Source organism: Carassius auratus, chromosome 18 (assembly GCF_003368295.1).
Source record: "Carassius auratus strain Wakin chromosome 18, ASM336829v1, whole genome shotgun sequence".
Taxonomy (NCBI): Eukaryota; Metazoa; Chordata; class Actinopteri; order Cypriniformes; family Cyprinidae; genus Carassius; species Carassius auratus.
The window spans coordinates 10,017,365-10,039,431 of NC_039260.1; the positions used below are offsets into that span (position 1 = coordinate 10,017,365).

A 22,067-nucleotide genomic window follows, 5' to 3' on the forward strand; every position below is an offset into this window, starting at 1 on the left:
TTAAAGCATCAATTAACCACTGAAATATCAGTTATACTTTGTTCAGTTTTCGTTCCAAAATGAATCTCAATTCGATTTTGTCCACAGATGCAGTGGCAATTTTTTTTTTTTTTTTAAATGTTTGACATTTCATGAGTTTTATGGCCAGGACAAAACACAAAATTAGTGTGAATGCCTAATGATTTATCTTTGACATTTGGAACTACTAGACAAAAGTGCAAGATAAATGCATATTAAATTACACCAGAAAACATGTGGTGCACACATTATGGACAATCTATCATTACTAGTAATGAGCTTACGCTGCAGTATAGAATAAGTGTCTTACAGTCATAAAAATGTCTAAGAATGTGTTATGGCTCAAGAAGACCTTTGATGCCGAATCACCAGTTTGATAAAAGTCAGTGTTTATGCTCCTCTAGGTGAAATGATCATGTTAAACTGGTTACAGTCCTTCAAAGATTTATTTCTGCGGATTAATGTTCACACATGAAATCTGGTTTACTCCTTTCAATGATTTCTCTAACTTTGTGCAGATGGGTTAATTTTTTCAATCAATCTTATTTACTTATTGGTTTGAATACAAAAACATGAACAGTCATTCAATGTTCTATCAAAACATTTTGTACCATTAAAAAAAGCATCCTTATCAGTTCTGACACAGGAAATCATAATAAGCGAGATCATTTAAAGCTTGTTTTTATCACTTTGAAAGGAAGAATCCTGCCTTTTTTATTGAGGGGTTCCTATTCAGAGTCACGAATTAACATTAATAATACCAAATCAAGTAAACTGGAAGTCTATATTAGTTCTATTTCATATCTTGTCCTAAAAGACATGCAGCAGAAGACTTTAAATCATTTATATTACTTTTTCTTGCTCTCTGTCTGCTGCAACTACAGTCTCAGGAGCCAGCTTCACTTGGTAACAGCGTGGATGGCGTGTGCTAGATATCCCACGTTTGCAGACGTCACACCAGCCACAGAGATCCGGCCATCTTTTGTCATGTATATAGAGAATTCTTTAATCAGACGCTCCACCTGACAAAGAGCCATAAAGACAACAAGCAGAGAAAAGCCAATGAGAAAAGGTTGGTAGCGGAAATAGCTGAGGTCTTATCAGAGATTCCCAGAATGCATTTCCACTTGACTTGCCTGCTCCGGTTTGAGTCCCGTAAAGCAGAACATTCCGATCTGGTCAATGACATGCTGCCAGTTGTGAGTGGAGCCCTCCTTCTTTAGGTTGGACACAAGCATCTCCCTCATCCTAATGATGCGGTCGGCCATGTCTTTCACCTCCACGAGCCTAAGAGAAAAACAGTAAAGCGTAAATTCCGTAGTGGCTGTATTTGTGATGGGACTTTATCTCAGGACTCACCATTCTTTGTAGAGTTCAGGTGTGTTGAGGATGGTGGAGGCAATACGAGCTCCGTTCATAGGGGGGTTGGAGTAGATGGGCCGTATGAGAATTTTCAGCTGGGATTCCACACGCTTAGCCTCTTCAGCATCCTTACAGACCACCGTGAAGCCCCCCACACGCTCACCTGTAGACACAAAGGTACAGAGCACTGACCTAGAGCACTTTCCTATTCTTAAGAATTAATAATAATTATATTTCAGTTAAAATACTAAAACATTATAGATCTCAAAACATGATACATTTACACACGAAGCAACAAAGATTTTGTTTCACTTCATTACAAGTTAAAAACTAGAGAATTTTTTTTTGTACTAGCATAATAAAAAAAGCAAGAAAAAAAAAAGCACTGACACTGCCATTCAAAAGTTTGGGGTCAGTACAATTTTTTTTTTAAAAGAACTGAAGATTTACATTCATTGGGGATGCAGTAAATCGATCAAAGGTGATGGTGTAAAGACTTTTATTGTCACAATATTGTCATAAAAGACTTGTATTTCAAATAAATGCTGTTCTTTTAAACTTTCTAATAATAAAGAATGCTGGAAAAAATGTAGTTTTCACTAAATTATTAATAGTAATAATATAATATACTAAAATGATTCTTGAGCACCAAAATGGCAGGTTATAGTGGTTTTTGAAGGATCACATGACTCTAAAGTCTGGAGTCATGGCTGCTGAAAATTTTGCCTTGCTTTTATTTTGAATGCGATTCATTGCGATTAATCGTTTTACAGCATTACTAAATTTATTTGCCAGTTATCTTAAATTTTAATGTTTACCATATTACTGCTTTTACTGTATTTTTTATCAAATAAATGCAGCCTTGGTGAGTATAAAAGACGCATTTAAAAAATATTTTTTACTGGCCCCAAACTTTGAGTATTCAAATATTGAAGGTACACTCAATTAAAACTCTTATAATTATAATATATTAGTGCTGCTTTAAGTAAATGTATCTTGTATGCATGTGTTGTATATAAATGTAATATAAGTGCAAATTGAGGATTGGTTTTAATAATATATTCAGTGCTCACCATACAGGCCCATGTTCTTAGCAAAAGACTGGGACAGAAGAACGTTGTGCCCCTGCTCAATGAAATAACGCACAGCCCAAGCATCACGATCAATGTCACCACTGGCAAATCCCTGGTAAGCCATGTCAAAGAACACCAGTAGATTTCTTTTCTGTTGAAATGAGAGCGAAGAAAATTATTATCGCTGACATGGCCATTCATTTGAGACTGAGGACAGTCGTTCTTTTTTTTCGGTCCAACTGGTCAAACACAGAGATAAGGTTATATTTATAATATATTTATAACCTTTCCGACTATATCTCTCTGTCACTTTACTATGTGGGTTTTCTGAGACCTATGGTCAGCTGGATTTTGGAATTTAATTTAATGCCAGAACCAGTTACCTTGATCAGAGCGGCCATCTCTTTCCACTGCTCGGGCCTTGGGTCCACTCCTGTGGGATTATGAGCACACGCGTGCAGAACAATCACACTCTTCTCAGGGATTTTCTGAAAAAGAATATGACTAAATAAATAAATCTTACAGGATTTTCCCGCACACTTTAATACTTGACTATGCAAAGAAAAGGGGGATCAGAAGAAAATCAGAAAGGTAACAAATGTATAATGTTTATCCCCAATATAGTACAAGCTATAAAAGTGTTTTTCTTACTGAAATATCATCCAAGGCTCCTTTAAAGTCAAAGCCACAGGTTTTGGGGTCATAGTAGGAGTAGGCTTTTAGCTGCATGCCTGCATCTCTGAAGATAGGGGTGTGGTTTCCCCAGGAGGGTTTAGGCAGGTACACGTCCCGGGATGCATTGTGGAATCGTGACTAGCCAAGAAAAAAGTGAACAGAGCTACATTTCATATGTTTTATCCCCCTTTCAATCAAAAATCACCAGACATAAGAAGAGTCAACAGTGATCACCCACTTCTTCAGTAGCCTTGGTTCTAGAAAGGAATTATTATAGTCTTGAACAAGAGCAATCAGGCCTAACACAGTACCAAAAACTCACACACACACACACACACAAAGGTATGAAAATAACATACCACAAAGTTAGCACCAACACGTAGAGATCCGGTTCCTGAGATAGTCTGGACGGTGATGCTCTGTGGGCAAAGAGAACTGGCAATTAACAATCACATCTAACAATTTAATAATCAAAAGACTTCCTTTCAAAATGTTTTGTTTTAAACTACTTACTCTTCCGCTCTTTAAGACCTCATTATCAGGTCCAAGAGCCAGCTGAGAGCAGGCCTTTGAAAATTCTGCCAACCCTCCAATGGGAAGGTACTCTTTATCCAACTTCTTAGCAGCAATCTGGGCCTCAGCCTGACAATACCAAAATCTGTCATTTGTTTTGGGCAGGGATTAGAATATTAAAGCATTATTTGGCTGATTGGAAATGGATAGCATTATGGACAATTGCTGATTTAAATGTAGGCCAGCTATAAAACAAAAAAAGTTGAAATAGTAGTGAAAAATTTAACTATTAAAGTCAACAGCTACCATTAACTTTTTCAGTTACCAACGACCTTCAAAATATTCTTGTGTGTTCAACAACTGAAAGAAATTCATTTCAGGTTGGGAACAACTTGTGGGTGAGGAAATGTTACAGAATTTTCATTTTGGGGTGAACTATCCCTTGAAGGTGTGTAAGATATGTAAGATGGCACCTTTCGGACACAGCTCAGAACAAATGGCTTGCCCTGATCGTCTCTATAAGCTCCTACTCCGAGGTTCATCTTCTTGGGGTTGGTGTCACGTTTGAAAGCCTCTGTGACCCCCAGGATGGGATCAGGGGGTCCCATCTGTACCTCAGTCCACCATGAGCTGAGAAAAACAAAAATACTCAAGTTAAGTATTGAGTGCAAGTATGCTGCTCCAGCCAAATAGTTATTACTGCATTTAGTCATAGGAAGTTGATATTTAAGTTAAAGCATATTTTAGGATATATAAAAGTCTAATAACACTTTACGTTCAGTCTTGAATACGCTTTTGGAAATAACTGAGGTCAAATACTCTTATAGCTGTGATCTCCAAAAAAAGTGGAGCAGTGCCGCAGACTTAAGTTCAAACATCTCTAATATTTAAAAATAGACCACCTTGTCTTTACACTGTCTGACTCTCAAACCAATTTGAGTATACATTGGGAGAAATATCTAGCCATTCTTTGGACGTCTCGTTAAAATTTTTCCAAGCTGGATAAGTTTAATATAAAGTGATTATTGCAGATTTTCTGTTCTTGCAACTGGAAGGAAAGTCATTAAAGCTTGAACTACACTGCTAACCTCTTCTACCACCATTAATGAGACTTGCAGTCATGTCTGAATTCACACCTGGAGTTTAAAAATCCCTTTACTGTTAGACACGTCGCATGTCTGTGTCTGTTCTGATGGATGCTCAGCACACAGTTTCAGAATGGCCACGTCTTTCTAAATAAAGAAGGTCAACTCTGTGATTAACGGCGTAAAATGGAAGTATAATTCCAATGTAAACCCCACCCACATAAAGTACTGCAAATACTCCAATGAAAAGAGGTATACAGGACCCCACCCTCTGCTTCAGAACCAATCATGTGTCATGCTCACACACTACCCATATCAACCCGGCTCTAAATGTCAATCAGTATCATTCAGCAACTAGAACGACAACAAAAACCATACTACAATATGTGCACAGTTGCTCCATTCCCCTTTTTTTTGCGTTTGAGACACACTGATACTTTTTTATCCTCAACAACAAGCAAAACATTAATTAATAGCAATAATGTAATTTAAGGAGAATATGGGTCTTTATGTAGATGTGGTCTTCTGACTGAGATTGGGCTCTAGTGATTGGCCAGTTTTGAAGTAGGTGTAATGAGGCATTACCAGAGCATGTTTTTTTTTGTTTTTTTTTGTCATTTTAAGTCACAATTAAATACACTCAAAGGGAAAACAATAAATAAATTAAATTAAATGTAGATAAAAAAAAAAAAAGCAGATATAATAATTCAATTGGTTCGGTTCTATTTTCACAAGAAAGTGATACATTTCCGAAACTCTTAGTACTAATCTCACAAATCATCAAAACTGCACTTTTTTCCCCCTCAATATTTCAGCATATTTTCAATTTTTTAGTACAATATGCACAATCAAAAAGTAGTGTTGGGCGATATGGTCATATCGGCAGCCCGTGAGATCGATGATACACGATATTATCGCGCATGGGTGGAGCAAGAGACGAGAGAGACTCTTTGTTTTTTTCATAGCAGAACTATTTGGTGTTTTAAACTGCGCAGGTGCGCGAGAGAGAACCTATGAATTCACCAATAACAGAAAAAATATACTTTCAAACATACTGATAAACTAACGTTAAATATACAAATATTGTATTTAAAACAGTATTTTTACAATTACAAAATTACAAAAGGTTAAGGTTAATTAAAATAATTGTACAAATAGATAAAAATTAATTATCAGACGAAATAAATGAAATTGATGACTTTAAAAAGTGCTCTTGCTAGGTGCCTTGCAACCAGCAGCAAAAGTGATTACTCACGTTAACTTAATACTTTCAAAAACACAAACAACAGTAAAAGAAAGAAAAAGAAAATAATCTATCTCAAAGGAGACTGCTTTATTTAACTCAAATTTACAAACTATCGTGCAATAATGCCACCAAACTAACATTAAAAAAATCTTATGTACAACCCTGAATCAGACGGTAGCCAGTTAGGCCTTGTTGAACCTGATACATCAGTAATGTCATTATCAACATTTAACGTAAAAAAATATCTCTCCAGTCTGTGGATCTCCTGAACTCTGCTCGATTATCAAAGCCCTGATATATGATAATTTCTGTCGTCATATTCTGTTAAAATGTCTGGTTGAAATAAAATAACCCTCGTTATCTAAAACATTAATACAGTAATAACTATGTTGAATTATAAGCACAATCATGTTAATGCATGTGTTACAGTATAGTGTCATACTGTAACTGGCTCTGTGCTGCTCTAACGTTAGCTCTCAGTCCGCTAACTCGCTAGCACAAGCTAACTTGGCAACGGAGCGTTTACACAAGAAAAACAAAGCCTCGAGTTACCTTGCACGGAGCTGTAGGACTGCTAAAACAGGGGCCTGAGCCCCTACACTAGTCAAAATCTTGGTGGATGTCAGCAGGGCCATTGCTGGAAGCACAAATGACTTGGTGGAAGAAAAAAAGCACACTGGCTGACGACTTGAACTTGTCTGCTGCTTGTGTTGTTTATAGCGCCTCCAAGGACATTACACTGCAAAGCGGCTGGAGAAAAGAGGTAGTACAGTATGAGACAGGGATATGAGTACATGGACTAGATCAATAGACCTCCAAAAAACAACAAACTGATTCAGCTAAAATATTAGTGTATGAGATACTGTGAGCATGGAGACTGTAGTGTGCACAGCAAATCATGCTTATCTTAAATACGTAATATTAATGAAATAGTGTGAATAAATGGCTGCTGAGATTCTTAAATGAAATGAGCTTGGACCCGGAAACAGCAGTACTAACATCATGACTTAACAAGAGGATTCTCCCAAGCCATCAAACTGACTTCATCAGAGCAAGAATGCCATTACAGAGCTGATTTCATGATGTACAATCATTTTCAATACCATTGGCATAACTACCACATACTGTATATTGCCATATACCTGTAGATATATTTTTTTGTCCCTCCATTTTTTCCAAGGCACTCATTACTTCAAGCTTTGAAACTGGTTTAATCCAAGTCTTCTAAAAAGACACATAAAAAAGTGCACAGTCAGTAATAAAATTATAAAACTGATTACCTAAATTCAGTTTTTTGGGGTATTCAAAATATGACCACACTGAATTTTTACAGATTTAAGAGCCATACAATATGTTAGGCATATTTATGTAGATAAATAGAACATCAGATGGCTTTGACCTGCAATGACTGCAAAATAAATTTACTTGGTAAAGAAATTAAAGTTCCATCTTTGATTGTTGAAAGACTTTCTGGTGCATTTCATTTACAATCAGTAACATTTCCAGAAGAATTTTCATCGGGCAGGCTTGGATCTATTCAAAATTTAATCCAGGAGCAAAGATAAATAATTTCTTCTTTAAAAGCACGGAGAGATCGAGACTGCACACAGTCTGCGCACAAGCAGTTCATTTGTACAAATTAGGCCTATTTGAGAGCTCGCATCCAGTTTTCTGCGATTACATGACAGTGTTCTCATGTTACAATAAAGCGCTCGCCACATTTGCGCGGGAATTATTATAATAATATCCCGCGCAGACATTCAGACTGTGACAGACAGGAGGCTGATGCGTGTCAAACTCACTGTCAGAAAGAAAGAGAGACGCAGGTATCTGGGTATATCAGATACTGTGGAAAATGAGTAATGGAACCGTGTCAGATATTTCAGTATCGGTATCAAAATATAGATATAATTTATGATAACACAGTACAATGAAGTTTGTTTCTCCAAGCTCTGAGTCCATAAATCACGCTGAGCTCCATCTCTCTTCACCTGCTGCAGCGGCGATATACGATATTTAATGTCATAAATAAAATTGACATATTTTGCCTTAAAATGCATAAGTATTGCTTTTGTATCACTACAGCTAATTCCTTTACCCATTTTCTTGGTCCAATTTTTTTTTTCATTCTTCACAAGCTTTAGGCCAACTGTGACCATGCTGCAAGATCCAACACATGCAAGAGTGTAGCAATGTGCACGTTAACAATCTAGTGCAATTATATTAAGTGGCCACTTGGAGTCAATGTTGCGCCTCACATCGCAGCAATATTGTCATACTTGAACCCTTACTATTTAAAGAAGTGTAAATATAAGGCTTACCTCTTACAAGCTTGTCATTGGGATACAAAGGATGATGTCTTTATACTGCATCTTAATATAGCAGATCCACTGCCTACGGTTGTTGCACCCTGCAGTTTAATTTCATTTGCAGTAAATACTGACATATTATTATATACATATTATAATAGTGACATATCAAATTGATTTTACAATTACTGCCAAAAATGCTTTTTTTATGTGCAAGTAAAGAATGAATCTGTGTGCCTCAACTCTTATGTATTTAACAGAAGTGACCATTTAACATCCACTCCCTCAAGTTCTTAGTCAGCATCCTCCTTTTCCCTTTTATGCTTTCAATTTTCTGAGACTTATGAGGCTCACAAGGACATTAAAGGACTTTATTATTATATTAGCGTATGGCAGAGAGCATTGATGGTTCAGTGGTAACATCCTCGCTTGCATTGCAGGAGATCCAGGGATGATAAACTGAGGCTGTTAAATCTTTGTCTTAGAAGTTTAGTGTTTGCAGCTGCTGTAAACTTCAACTTGAGCTTTGAGGTATCTCTTGAAAAGTGGATTCTTAGCCTGTGTATGGTGCTGTTAATGTGATTTGTTTACGTTAATGAAAATTATGTTTGTACTGTACATTGAAAAAAAAAATTGGTGGTGAAACAGTTTTCACTCAAAAATTGCTAGTAGGTTTTACAAATAAAGACAAATAAGCAGAAAAAAAAAAACACCACTGAATTAAACATGAGATTTGAAATAGAAAGACTGAAATAGTATTATCCCGTAAAACATGCTCCAGTTTTATTTTACAAGCGTCTGCTAAAAATATAAATTTCAGCTGAAAGAGATCCAGTCATGATATGGAAAAGTTGCAGTAACTAGCAACCAAAATTTTATGAATTAGTCCAAATATTAATTTAATCCAATGCTGTTTTGAACTGCTGATGCACCATTAGATGTTTCTTTTACCTGGATAAGCTTAATCAAGTCTTTAAAGCATTTAGATGCTTAACGTAATTGAAAGGCATCTCAAAGGCAACCAAATTATAATTAAGGATTTTCAATTTGCATTTCAATTGGCATCCATTCTATTTTGTGTCGTGTAGAAAAATGCTATGGAGGAGAATTGAGCCATCCAGTCTCAGTTCCTCATTAAATTCACAGTAGCTATATTTAAACATCATCAATAAAAATTCTCTTCATTTATTAATTCATTGCTCTAGCAATTACAATATAGATATTTTACAAGACTGAATGCTTTCTGGTAATGATATTCAATAGCTACAAAGGAAAGAGCAAAGCTTTTTATTTCTTAAAAGGCTGAATATTAAGAGCTGAGGAGACTTATTAGCATATTATTTTCCTTTAATAGTTAATTTGCTTTTAAGTAGATTTACACTGTATTGAGCGCATGCTAAAAACCTTTTTCCCTTTTTTTATTTTCTTTTTGTGCATGCATTATACACTGTAAAAAGTATTTTTTGCTTGAAATAGTCATCTTCAAATATAGGAATGTGTGCGTGTTTTTTCCCTAAATTATCAGAACTAATATAATATATAATACGTTAAATTGATTAGAATTTTTCAGATTAGATAAATGTTAAATGTTTTGTTCATAATCATCAGTGTACATCAGAGCAATGGTAACAGACAGTGTAAAGAATCCCCATTTATAAAACCAAAACTGCATTTGGATTAATCATTCATGTTCTGATGATTAATTGATAGGAATTTCTACAAACTCTTGCGATGTAAGAGGAAAGTCTAGCAGATGTATTATTTAATGTGGTTTAAATGCATCTGGACACAATCAGGAAAGATTTTTACTCGAAATGTGATGTCTCCATCCAGCATGTCACAGCAGAACTGACTGCTTGTGTAAGACGTTACATGCGACAGGGCATTTTTAAAGAATAAAGAATGTTCTGTTCCATCAAAGGAATATTCCTGCTATTTCTTTTAATGCATTTGAATTATCAAACAAAAAACGGTTCCCTAGAATGAACAAAACAGACGAAACAGGACATTTATATCACATAACCTTTATTAATGCTCTTAGTTGCATCCTTAAACAGTATCAGCCAAAAAACACCACAAACCCAAACATAATTGGGCAGGATTGAAATGAAATCAGGTCAAAAACAAACCGAAGAGGAAACCAAACGGAAGGGAAGAAACCAGAAGAATTTGAAGCCAAACACTTCAAATAAAGGTATCACATATCTAACCATATTACACCATTAGTCTGCTACTCTTTCAGAAAGATTCGTCTTTAAATATATAGTTTAAAAATTGAGCAGAGGGCATCATAGTAGCTGCAGTTCGTAGGCAAAGGAAAGCAGTGGCGATTGGGGTGTAGGAAGGGGAAGGAAGAAGGGGAGAGGAGAGACTTTGTGCTTTTCTGTGCACACTCATTCGGAACTCATTTCGAGAGGGGGATGGAAGAGGAACGGGTTGCCCGGCACATGCACACAGTTACAGTATTCAGGCAGCTGGAACAGAGCTGAGATGGAGGTCAGGAAGCGTCGATTCACAGCATGGGCTCCCGGCAAAGGACAATCTCCAGCTCTGTGCGGTACAGTTTCCCCCCGTCTGACAGTGCCATGATGCTTTGCTTATAACCATTCAGGCTCTTAGAGTCCACCTCCTGAGGTTAAACACAATCACAATTTGAGGGATTGCTTTCCTTATCTCTCATTGTCCGATGCTAGAATAATTCTGAGTCTTCTTATCTCACCTTATTATTCTTCTCATAGAGGTCCTTCAGGAGAGCATCCAGCTCCTGCTCGTCAATATAGCCATTTCCATCCTTAAAAGGCAGAAAACAACACCCATGGAATAATTCTGTATGCCACAGTTTCTGAAACCTTTTCAGTGTCTTTATGTGGAACCAAAAAGGAGGAACTGTTGCGACCAAATCATTCAGTCTAATTTGCAAAAGAATCATTCAGTGAATCATACTGTGAAATGGATCAACTCGTTCATTCGTCTCACATGAACTCAAAATCTTGTTAAAATGTCAACTTTTGTGTCCCATAGAAGAAAATAAGTCACATGGGCCAGAGCTATTAGTTAATAATAATAAAAAAAACAGTCTTCCTTAAAATGAAATAAACTTTATTTGAAATTAAATAAAGAAAATTAATAAATGCTATTAAACTATATAGTAAACTATCTGTTTGAACAGAACCACAATGGCTTGTAACAGTTATTGATAAATATTTACTGACTGTTAAGTGGCTGAAACCCTGTCTGAAATGTTTTTCTGTTTGAATTCTTGTTTTATGACTATAAGCCATATCAGTGCTCAGAAGGTTTGGCAAATGTCTCACTCTCTATTTTTCATAACAGCAGTAAGGCATGATAACTTCTTAAGAAATGGACACAAAATGACAACTAAACTAATCATAACTCAGACATAATCGTACATGTTAACATTGCATACACATTGTGTTCATGTGGACTACATTTCCTAATCGAATGTCACAAGCCTCTAGTTTAGTTGAGTGGGTGCTGTTGTCTAATGGGCTCTGTTTGCTCACAGATATTGCATTTCATTTAACCGTATGATTATATAGAACAAGGTTTAGGTAATCTTGCCTTCCTAAAGGGCATATGCCTGGTCTGTGTAAGGTAACCGGTGAAAGACTAATTATGTACTTCTGTGTGATAGCACCGCATTAAACAACAATTTTCATCTCGCAGCAATTTTCACTGGGATTTCTGTAATTACTAGTGGTTGGCACTTAAACTGTTGTAAATGTGCTTCTGATTTTGCATTTTAAATCATTTTCCAAATGATGATACCACCAAGCTGGAAGATGTGGGCAGAAAAACAGATGCAGGTGCTTCTGCTCATTTACCTGCACAGGTGAACAGGGACACTGTTTTGCATTCAGAAAGCGCTCACGAAGGAGGGGAAGATCAGATTTCCAGCAACACTGCGGCAGCGCATACAAATCTATACACTACCCTAAATCCCTGCAAAAGATGTTACGCTGTTCTGGCTGGATTATACATTACCTTATCATAGTATGCAAAGATGGCGTTGAACTGCTCAGCAGTCAGCCTGACACCCTGTTGGGCAATAAAAACTTTTCAGTGTCAAAGATATTCGACATCAAGAAGCTCATGAGGGCTAAAAGCTTGTGGTCTTACCTGAAACTTCAACAAGAAATTCTCCTGAACCGGCAGAAGCCTTCAAATCGACAACAACAACAAAAAATGGTTGTGATTAATATGTCTTACAAAGTGATTTGAAACATGGTCAGAACATTTCTAACCTTGCCATTTCAGACAGACCCAGTTTCCCATCGCCATTCAGATCAAACATCTTGAGCTAGAAAGGGAGACAATGGCTCAGTTTAAGAAATCCTGCATCAGATTAGTATTTCCTATTGCTGCACATGATTTCTTTACACATTCACAATGTGTAGAGGACAACTGAGACTCTTAATTGTCCAGCTGGCTTGCCTTGGAATAATTCAAATTTGTCTCTGGCCTTAAGGAGTGGACACATGTTAGCACAGCTGGAGTGCAGACACAACCCTTGGGGTCAGTGCAAGCATAGTGGCGAGGAGTTTAAGGTGAAAAAATGTTTTAAAGTTGTATATTTGTGTTAAAAAATTCAACAACTGTTATTATGTAAAAGCTTTTTGTCATTAAAAATGAATGACATTAAAAAAGATGGCACTAGGAGGTAAAAGTCATTAACTAATGCACCACAAAGATAACAACTTACAATTGTTTGTGTGTATTCCTGCAATTTTTGGTCATCATAGTGTCTGTTTGCCTTTTTAAGCAGGTCAGAGAGGAAGCCCTGTAGGAAGTAAAAAACAAAATCACAAGAATATGATGATTTTTATACATTTAAACAATTCAAACTGAAATGCTTTTTTTAAATTTATATTAGTTTAAAGTTATATATATATATATATATATATATATATATATATATATATATATATATATATATATATACACACACATAAATATGTTTATTTATGCCATTAAACAAAAGAAAACAATCGAATCTCATTTCTATAATTACGTTACAACCCCCCTGCTGTTTTGGTTTGTGAACCTCCTTAAGCATTTAAGGAGAACATTATTTGTTAGTGATATCTGCTTGACTTTCTTTGAGGTCATCGTCTCCTCAGCGAGCATTGCTTCATTCGCTTTGCTTACAAATGTAGTGATTTGTATACTCTCTTCGGATGCCAGCCACCGAATCCAGAGAGATTTGCATAGTTTCCATCTGCCTCATCACATTAGCGGCTTTCAAAACTCTTTACAGGATTGCTGCGAAGGACACAGCAGGGAAAGTAATAGAACTTTTACCTTAAGTTCATTAGCCTCAATGAAGCCGCTGCGGTCTGTGTCATATTTCCGCCAGGCCTACAGATACAGACAAACATACAAAGATATTGTAACTATACCATCGGTACTGCGTACCACTATACATGCAATACATCTCAGGTTGGACAAACCAGAAGAATAGGACTGCGGAGGTGAAGAAATAATTGGCAAATTATTCTTATATTAATCACACTGGCTTTTTCATTATCTCCTCTGTATTTTCAATTCAAAGCAGCTGTGCATTGTGAGAACAAGGAACAAGAAATGCCATTTAATGAATGTTTTAATCTAGCAGCTGGCCTTGTTTCCATCACAGCCTCTTATCAAAGATAGATGCCTCCCTCTACAGGTCTACAGAGAATTACAGCAGCACATCTATAATACATGAGTCTGAAAATAGAAGTTTGTACTTACTCATTCTAGCCCTTTAAAAGGCTTGCCTACCACACTGGATGATTAAACATCTTCCCTTTCTCTTTAGCTCCACTCTCCCTTCAACTTGACATAATACATCACTGAGGCAGTCGATTTCTGATGATCAGACTCTCCGAAATGTTGTATTTGGCTATGCATATTAGATTGTAATGAACGAGTGAAGGGAGGATATTTATATGGCGCCCCAGGAGGAGTTTTGTGTCATAAATATTTAACTAAATGACCACGGATCTATAGCGAAGTGAAAAAGTTGCATCGTCACTTACAGCCATGAATTCAGTGCTGGATCCCACAAACTGTCTGAAGCAGAGGAGGAAGTTCTCTTCTGTGGGCAAGATCTGAGCCAGCTGATGGAAAGTGTACATAAGTGGATTAGACACTCATACAGCAAAAAAGAATAGAAAACCTCATTGTATTCTCTTTCAGACCATGACTTTTTCTATCAATAAGTTCCAGTTTGATTAAAGTGATAATGAGTGGGTTTAGAGATTTCCTGATGTGGGATGAAGGGATAATTGGGGTCTTTATCTGATAACTTGTCAACAGTAGAATCGGTGATGTGTTAAGTGATATGTTCATCTACCTCAGACATCTCAATTCTCCCGTCTTTGTTCTTGTCGAATTTCTGCATGAACTCCGTCATCTTCTCTTTAAAGGCTGCGTTTGATGGGTCCTGTGTGAAGAAAGCACAACAAGATGAATCTTCTTCTCGTTCTGTGCTTATTGGAAAAGCTTTATTCAGTTTGTGCTTCTCAGGTTAGGAAAAAGCTATCACTTTATGTACGTTGTGCATTGCCTTGTGCCATATTCATTGCCACTTCGGTGGCAGATAATAGCATTACTAACTTTATGAGACCATTTGTGAGGCTCCCTCCGTTTTATTGCTGAACATACAGCGATGAAGATAAAATCTCCTTTCCTATCTTTCCTGCAAGCCATCTGCCGAGCTATCTGGGGTCTTTATATATTTGATTTCCACATGGTTCACTCTAAGAAAGATAGGACTCCAAGTATATTTTTAACATGAAGAAATTTGACATATGTATTGACAGTATTGACAGTTGTTTTCCTCATATTTTGAGTACTGTATTGCATTGTGCTTTGTATAAAAATTTAAATTTAACAGAAAAAGTCTGGGTGGTACCTTTTCCATTTTTCAACTATTTTTTTTTTACTATATGTGTTAATGAAATTAGATCAATATTTGTTGAAAACAAGTTAAACTTCCAATTAGGTAGTCCCACCCCCAAATCATGCCATTGGTTGAGCCAGCGCTATCAGCTTTAAATCCATTAATATCTTAAAGTAATAGTTTACCCAAATCCAAACCTGTGTGACTTTAGAAGATCTTCTGAAGAATGTTTCAATTGCCCATACAATGAAAGTCCAAAACAACAACAAAGGCATTTTTCTAAATATCTTCTTTAGTGTTCCACAGAATAAAATGTTCTCAATGAAATGAGGACGAGTAGATGATGACAGAATTTTCTTTTCGTTTTTTGGGGGGGTGAACTATCCTTTAGACTTCTTTGAGTTGACGTGAATCATGCCAAGAGTAGCAATCTCAAAGTCTTTTTTTTTCAGTTTGACCACAATGAAGTTTACTCGATGCTTTGAGTATTCTGCAATATAGTTTGGAAGATACAGTGCTTCCTAATGAGAAGTATTTCTGTTAAATCTGCTTGTCTGTATACTCACCACACCAGCCCCTCTCCGTGCAATCTCCAGATGATTCAAGAAGTTTTCAAGCTCCTTTCCCTCAATGTAGCCATTTCCTGCAATATAAGGAAGTCTGGTTCAGTACTTACAGAGATGTATTAATCCATAATGATGCATGTCATAATATGACTAGATAACTACTCTACTATATTACTGTCTCTCAATTGAAATGCTAAGTAATGAGATTGCCTAGATGTCTGCTTTGAAGCTGGTTAACTCTAGATTGGTTTGTTGGCTGGCACCCAAATCCAAGTAACACGGTTATTAATTAAAAACTTGTGATGGCTAGTCTCCAAGTTAAGCTTTGAAGGCTCTCTCTTTTGCATTTTTCCTCTAATTGGAGGCCTTACAGTACGAGCCTTTTAAAGCCATTTATTTGAAAAGACGAAAAGGAGATTCTTCTTGATGCTACTGCTGAAATTTTAAATCACCTCCACAAATAAATGTTATATTACCATCTGGGAGTAATTTCTCATGCCAGGAAATTGGCCCTTCATGCAAAGGAAATTTGCGTTTGAGTATGTGTGTTTGAAATGGGATTTTGTGCGTATGGCCCAATACATCACAACAGTGATTGTAACGTATATGAAGTGAGAACTACAATGAGTTCATAAGTATTGTTCTGTGTTTCTCCCAAAGGCATCATGTTGGAAATGTCTCAGTCTTAACTACTATGATTGTTGATTAATTTGCCTGTGGATTACAGTGGCATTTGTAGACATCTGGACACATGGCTCATGGTTAATCTCTCTTTCTGTAATTCATTATTCATAAGTAATGTGAAATACCATCACTGCATGGCTATACTGCAGGCAGTCTTACTAGTGTGTTTGCAATCGATCTGATTGTTGCATTAAGAGAATGAACATACATTGATTGTTGCCAGAGATCTATACAGAACAATTAATCTACTCATTTGTTGAGTGCTAACATAATAATTATGGTTTACACAGGCATTAATCCTGCTGAGTATATTGGAAATGACTATATATTGCCATCTGGTGTCGATACTCTGACATTTTAAGAGATAATATGACCATTCATTCTTCTACAATAAATTCAATTATTCCATACGCTTTGAACTCCTGGTATTTTGAAATGTCATTGTGAAAAGATTGTTGATTCCAAGGTGCTTATAGGCAATATGGACTATGTATTAGTTAGAATACATATTGGCCATTCATTTTTTTATTTCAACCATATTGAAATCTATGCTTGTTGGCTCTGCCTATGCTGTTATCATTATTCATTAAGCACATCTGCATTGTTCGCAGGAGGGTCAGCCATCTTGGAAATAGAATTGATGTGTTGGAGAAGCCATTTTGGACTTAGACACAACAAAACTACTCACTGAAGTTGCAGTAAGCAATGAATGTATAAATCCAAATTTATCATAATGAAAATTTTAATTTTTATAGAACCACATGAATGAGCGGTAAAGCATCTTTTATGGAAAGTTATTCCAGATGCTCCTCTGATATCTTCTAGAAGATATTTTGTAGTGATATGGACTGAGATCTTAAACATATTTTAGGTCAGTTTCTTAAAACCAATTTTTGTGGCAGTTATTAATTGGCTACTTTTTAACTAAACATATCATAATTATTTCCTCATAAGCTGGACAGACTGCGTACTCTTTAATGGAATATTTGTCAGTAATTTCTCACATTTGTTTTTTAATAATCGTTTGAAGGAACTGATTTGATTAATCCCCAGCACAAACGTTAACTTTCCGATGTATTCGTGATACAGGGCTGCTTGTGATATAGAAGTAGCCTACTGAATAAATAATATTACTGTGTTGTTGTTTTTTTTAAATGCATCCTTTGTATTTTTTTTTTTTTTTTTTTTTATTTAAAGGAATGGATGCTTTGAGAACCAACCCAGTTTGTTTTGTTGTTACCTCAGAGGTTGTTTTATTTTTCCCTTTACAGAAAGTTTATAGCTGAAATATTCTAGATTAAATGTGCTATTTATCTAACTTCTTTTTTTTCTATGTATTTCACTAATATGCATTTGGCGGGAAACGACCAGGAAAGAAACCGGAAAGTTGCTAATAACGATAACATCTGCCCTTACGGATACGATTATGTTCCTAATACATAAATAATTAGTCAATGAGATATTTTCAGTTCACATTTGGCAGGATGTAAGACAACTGCTAACTCTCCAGGAATCATATCCGATCAGCTTCCAGTAAGTGATCTTCAAGAGATGTGCTGTGTGATGAGGACCTTGACACACACCCATCTTCCCAACAGAGATACAGAGATGTACTGAAAGATCCCCAGGGTGCGTAAAACACACGGGGATAGACGGTGGAGGTTAAAGTGGACTTCTCGAACCCAATCAACGCGCGCATGATGCACAAAAATGATGTCGACGTGGGCAGTTCACGAAATTTTTAAATAGCCTCGGTCTGAAACATTATATATATATATTTCCGAGATATTACTGGAATAAAAGTAATTTCACCAATGGGACACTATGGAGCCCCATCTGGAGTTACTGGACGCGCGATACGGTTATTCACTAATAACTGTATCAAAGCATTGTAAGCCTTATTGCACGCTTTTGTTGCTTATAAGATAATAGCAACTGTGAGCAAGGTATGCTCTTGATTTGTACCAAGAAGGGTACTAACACACGGAATGAATAAATGATAGTATAGGCTATGAGTCATAGCCTCAAATAAAGGAACTTCTAAAAATAATAATAATAATAATAATAAAAATAAAAATAATAACCCTTACATACACACACACGCACACAAATACATACATGCAGACATAGAAAGTGTATTTCTATATTCTATATGCCTATAGTCTATACATTATATATCTTCAGGTAATTGATCATATCAGTTATCAGTTCCTCGCAATATTATGTCTAAAATCGAATGCATTATTGCTGCTTTACCGCTTGCAGTGGATCATAAATGCTAGATTGTTGATTTTAACTTTCATTGATCTTTTTTATTTTATTTCTCACGTAAAATCTGTCAAAGTATTTAATTCTTTAGCCCCACAAGTGTTTTCTTTGGAAACTGTTAGCGTCAAACTTTTTTTCTGCTATTTTAGTGATAACATTTAATTTATGACTTAATTTGTTCTTCTTCGAGAGAATCTGTGGAATAAACGGCGCATCTTTACTCACCGTCTGCATCAAAATGTTTCCAGATATCCACGAATTGGGATGCGGTCAGCTCCGCCAAGTGAAGGTAGGGAGGCTGCTGTCCTTTGTTTGCCATGTTTTTGTGTATCTGTCCTACTGTCCACAAGAAAATCCCGGGCGAACTTTTACTCAGTCAGAGTCAAATTCGCACTGTAAGTCCCCCAGTGCTTTGCAGGGGGTTTTAAATGGGCTGAGTGCTTGCAATCCTTTGGCGCTCATGCGGGTGGCGCAGTAGTTCCAGCATCACTGTTTCATGTCTCAGCACTCGCGCACGTGCTGGGAAAGCTGCTGGAGATGCTCAGCTTCACAGATGCTTCCACAGGAACATGAAGATGGACCAGAATCACTGTAAGCTAGTCAACGTTCTGCTCAACTCCGCTAGCGCACTATATATTGGTGCTGATACATATATGTAAATTATGGAATGACTACAGAGGAGCCAGGAACATCTTCATTAAAAACAACAACAACAATTTATTTTATTTTATTTTATTATTATTTCATTTTTTTATGTGTGTGAAGGAAAATTGTTTCAGTGCAACTTTTATTTTTATGCATTTAGTGCATTCAGTGCATTTCCCCTTTGAACTAACAAATAAAGCTGTCACTGGGGCTGTACTCTTTAAAGTCACAATGAAACAAAAGTGGACAATTTTTTTTTATAGAATATTGATTTAAAAAAAATCACATGTGACCTCCTAATCTTTACTATAATTAACTTTCCCCTCTCCTTGCAACTTTTGTCTGATTTTCATTTGTTTTTGTTTTAAATAGAAGTTTGTAATGTTGTGATTCTCCTCTTTGCTGGTTGGCTTGGTTCATATTCCCTTTATATCCATTGAGTGTTGTTGCAGCTTCAGTGGTTTTCCATTGTGTTCTATGTTGATTCAGGCTGTCAACGTCCTGTAGTGTCTCTTTTCCTTAGTATGTCTCTTGTCATTAATATTAATGTCTCTTGGTATTATGAATATTTTCCTTCACTAGCAGAAATCAAGCTTTGTGTGTCACCAAGCAACAACACAAAGACTGAAAGCTGGTTTGAAGCTGCATATAGAAGAGAAGCAGAATGACACAGACTTCCTCTTCCTCTTCATTCTGTAATTCCTCCACTCCAGCTTCCTTCTGACATATGAGAGAAACCCCTTTACGAGCAAACCTGAAGTCAGAGAATTAGCCAAATCCCATATTCTGCACAGTAGGGTGATAAAACATATAAATCATTCTAATACTGCTTTAACAAATTATTCTAAATATATGATGCTTGGCAGTATAATATGAGCTAGTACAGAGAAGTTGTAGGGTTATGTGTTAATGGAAATGCAGTTACATAATTTCTGCACCATTGAACATTCAAATATGTCAGAAGAACTATTATTTTTCTTCATCAACATATTCAAATCCGTTACACTGTTTGTGAATATAGTTTTTTTCCTCTTAGAGGTGCTTGCAATCACAGAGAGTGATAAAAGACATCTGTCCCCACGGAGCTCCCAGCATCAGAGGCTAATTATCCCACCGCAGTCAAGCATGCATACTGGTGCCTGCTCCATAGGAACCGGGAACGGAGCATTGGGAAAAGTAATGCTCACTTACCGCAGGGATCCCAAGAACTCAGCAGTAATTACTGCGCCCTTGCTGCCAAATATGTGTAAGCACCCAGCACATGCGACACGCCAAAAGCTTTAATGCCAATTACAATTGTTTGACGGAAATGGCTCAACTAGGGCTAGATTAATTAAAAATCCACACACTTAATCACATTTCACACGTCCCGTAGAGAGCCAGGGGCTTATGAGGACCGTCTTCACGGTCAGGGCATCAACACACTAATCTTGATTATTTGAATAAACAAACTCTTAATTTAATTCTGTATCGAGTCAGGTCAAAGGTGATGACTGATTTGTCTGACTGAGAGTTTCCTGACTTTGTCCAACAAAACTAGAAGACTTAGTAAGAGCTTTACTGTGCAAATCTGGATCAACAAACAGCCAGTGTTTGCAACTTGCATTGATTGACTATAGAATATTTTCTTAAGATGAGTTTAGCTGTTAACAACACTGAGAAGAGAGTGATTTTTCCAGTAAAATGGATTATAATTGATTTGATGGATGATGGATTGTAAATGAAAGACTTTCTTTAGGTTTTGAAGTTTTCTAATATATAGCCCTTATGAGATAAATTGATAGATAGATAGATAGATAGATAGATAGATAGATAGATAGATAGATAGATAGATAGATAGATAGATAGATTTGTTGACTATGCATATAATGTGTAGGCCAAATGAAAATACTTTTCATAAGTCATTAGGCATTTTAAACTAAATGCACTTATAAAAATAAATGCATTTGAAAGCTATTATATTTTACCAACATGATAAAAATGGCATGCTTTTGACCCTATTAATTATTACATGACATGGATAATTCACCAAATTATGACTTCTAGCTGTCAGTTCGTTCAGACTACTCTTATGAAAAGCAGAAGAGCTTTCACTCAATTTCAAGGTTGCTGTGCTTCAGACATACTATCGTTTCTCCCCTGTGAATGCTTAGTCGTTTATGTGAAGTGAAATATGAGACTCTACTTCCACTAAGGGCAATGTCTCACACTGGATTGTCATTCCCTGTAGTTCATTTGAGGGGGAGACAAATGTGACTTCTGCTGTGTACTGAATGAATGTATATGTCTAACCTTAGGCTGGAGCTCCAGGTTATGAGGGGAGACTCATTTGGTCTGTATTCACTGAATGTGAAAATGTTTTAGAGACGATAGAAAACTGTTAAATAGAAGTTCACCCAAAAATTTTAATAAAAATACAAATTTAAATGGCCAGACTTTATTTTTAATGTCCAGTTCTCACCATTAATTACGAATTTTGCCTCAATAAACTCCCAAATTGCTGCTTATTCATAGTTAGTTGGTGTGGGTGGTTGTTATGTTTAGGGATTCGAGTAGGATTAGGGATGTAGGTCATGCAGAATATGTGCTTAAACATCTATAAATAAATCAATAAAGTTTTTATTGAAATGGGGGTAAGTAAACAGACACTATTTTCATTTTTGGGTATACTATCCCTTTAAAGTAAGAGCTTTGGTAACACTTTATTTTAAGGTGT

General features: G+C 36.3%; 2 protein-coding genes across 2 annotated transcripts; both read right to left on the reverse strand.

The window, feature by feature from the left end:
• Positions 1-82: 82 nt before the first annotated feature.
• LOC113118403 (aspartate aminotransferase, mitochondrial-like) lies at positions 83-6,701 on the reverse strand. The gene is made up of 10 exons (XM_026287538.1): positions 6,525-6,701; positions 4,115-4,271; positions 3,642-3,770; positions 3,488-3,547; positions 3,105-3,266; positions 2,837-2,941; positions 2,454-2,604; positions 1,378-1,543; positions 1,155-1,305; positions 83-1,040 (listed from the first exon to the last, which is right to left on the reverse strand). The coding sequence occupies exons 1-10, from the start codon at positions 6,605-6,607 to the stop codon at positions 918-920; spliced, it is 1,287 nt and encodes a 428-aa protein (XP_026143323.1). The 5' UTR covers positions 6,608-6,701; the 3' UTR covers positions 83-917.
• A 3,588-nt stretch (positions 6,702-10,289) lies between these two features.
• calb2a (calbindin 2a) lies at positions 10,290-19,226 on the reverse strand. The gene is made up of 11 exons (XM_026287540.1): positions 18,932-19,226; positions 15,755-15,831; positions 14,640-14,729; positions 14,323-14,403; positions 13,604-13,660; positions 13,005-13,082; positions 12,547-12,602; positions 12,422-12,461; positions 12,287-12,340; positions 11,001-11,072; positions 10,290-10,910 (listed from the first exon to the last, which is right to left on the reverse strand). The coding sequence occupies exons 1-11, from the start codon at positions 19,023-19,025 to the stop codon at positions 10,794-10,796; spliced, it is 816 nt and encodes a 271-aa protein (XP_026143325.1). The 5' UTR covers positions 19,026-19,226; the 3' UTR covers positions 10,290-10,793.
• Positions 19,227-22,067: the final 2,841 nt, after the last annotated feature.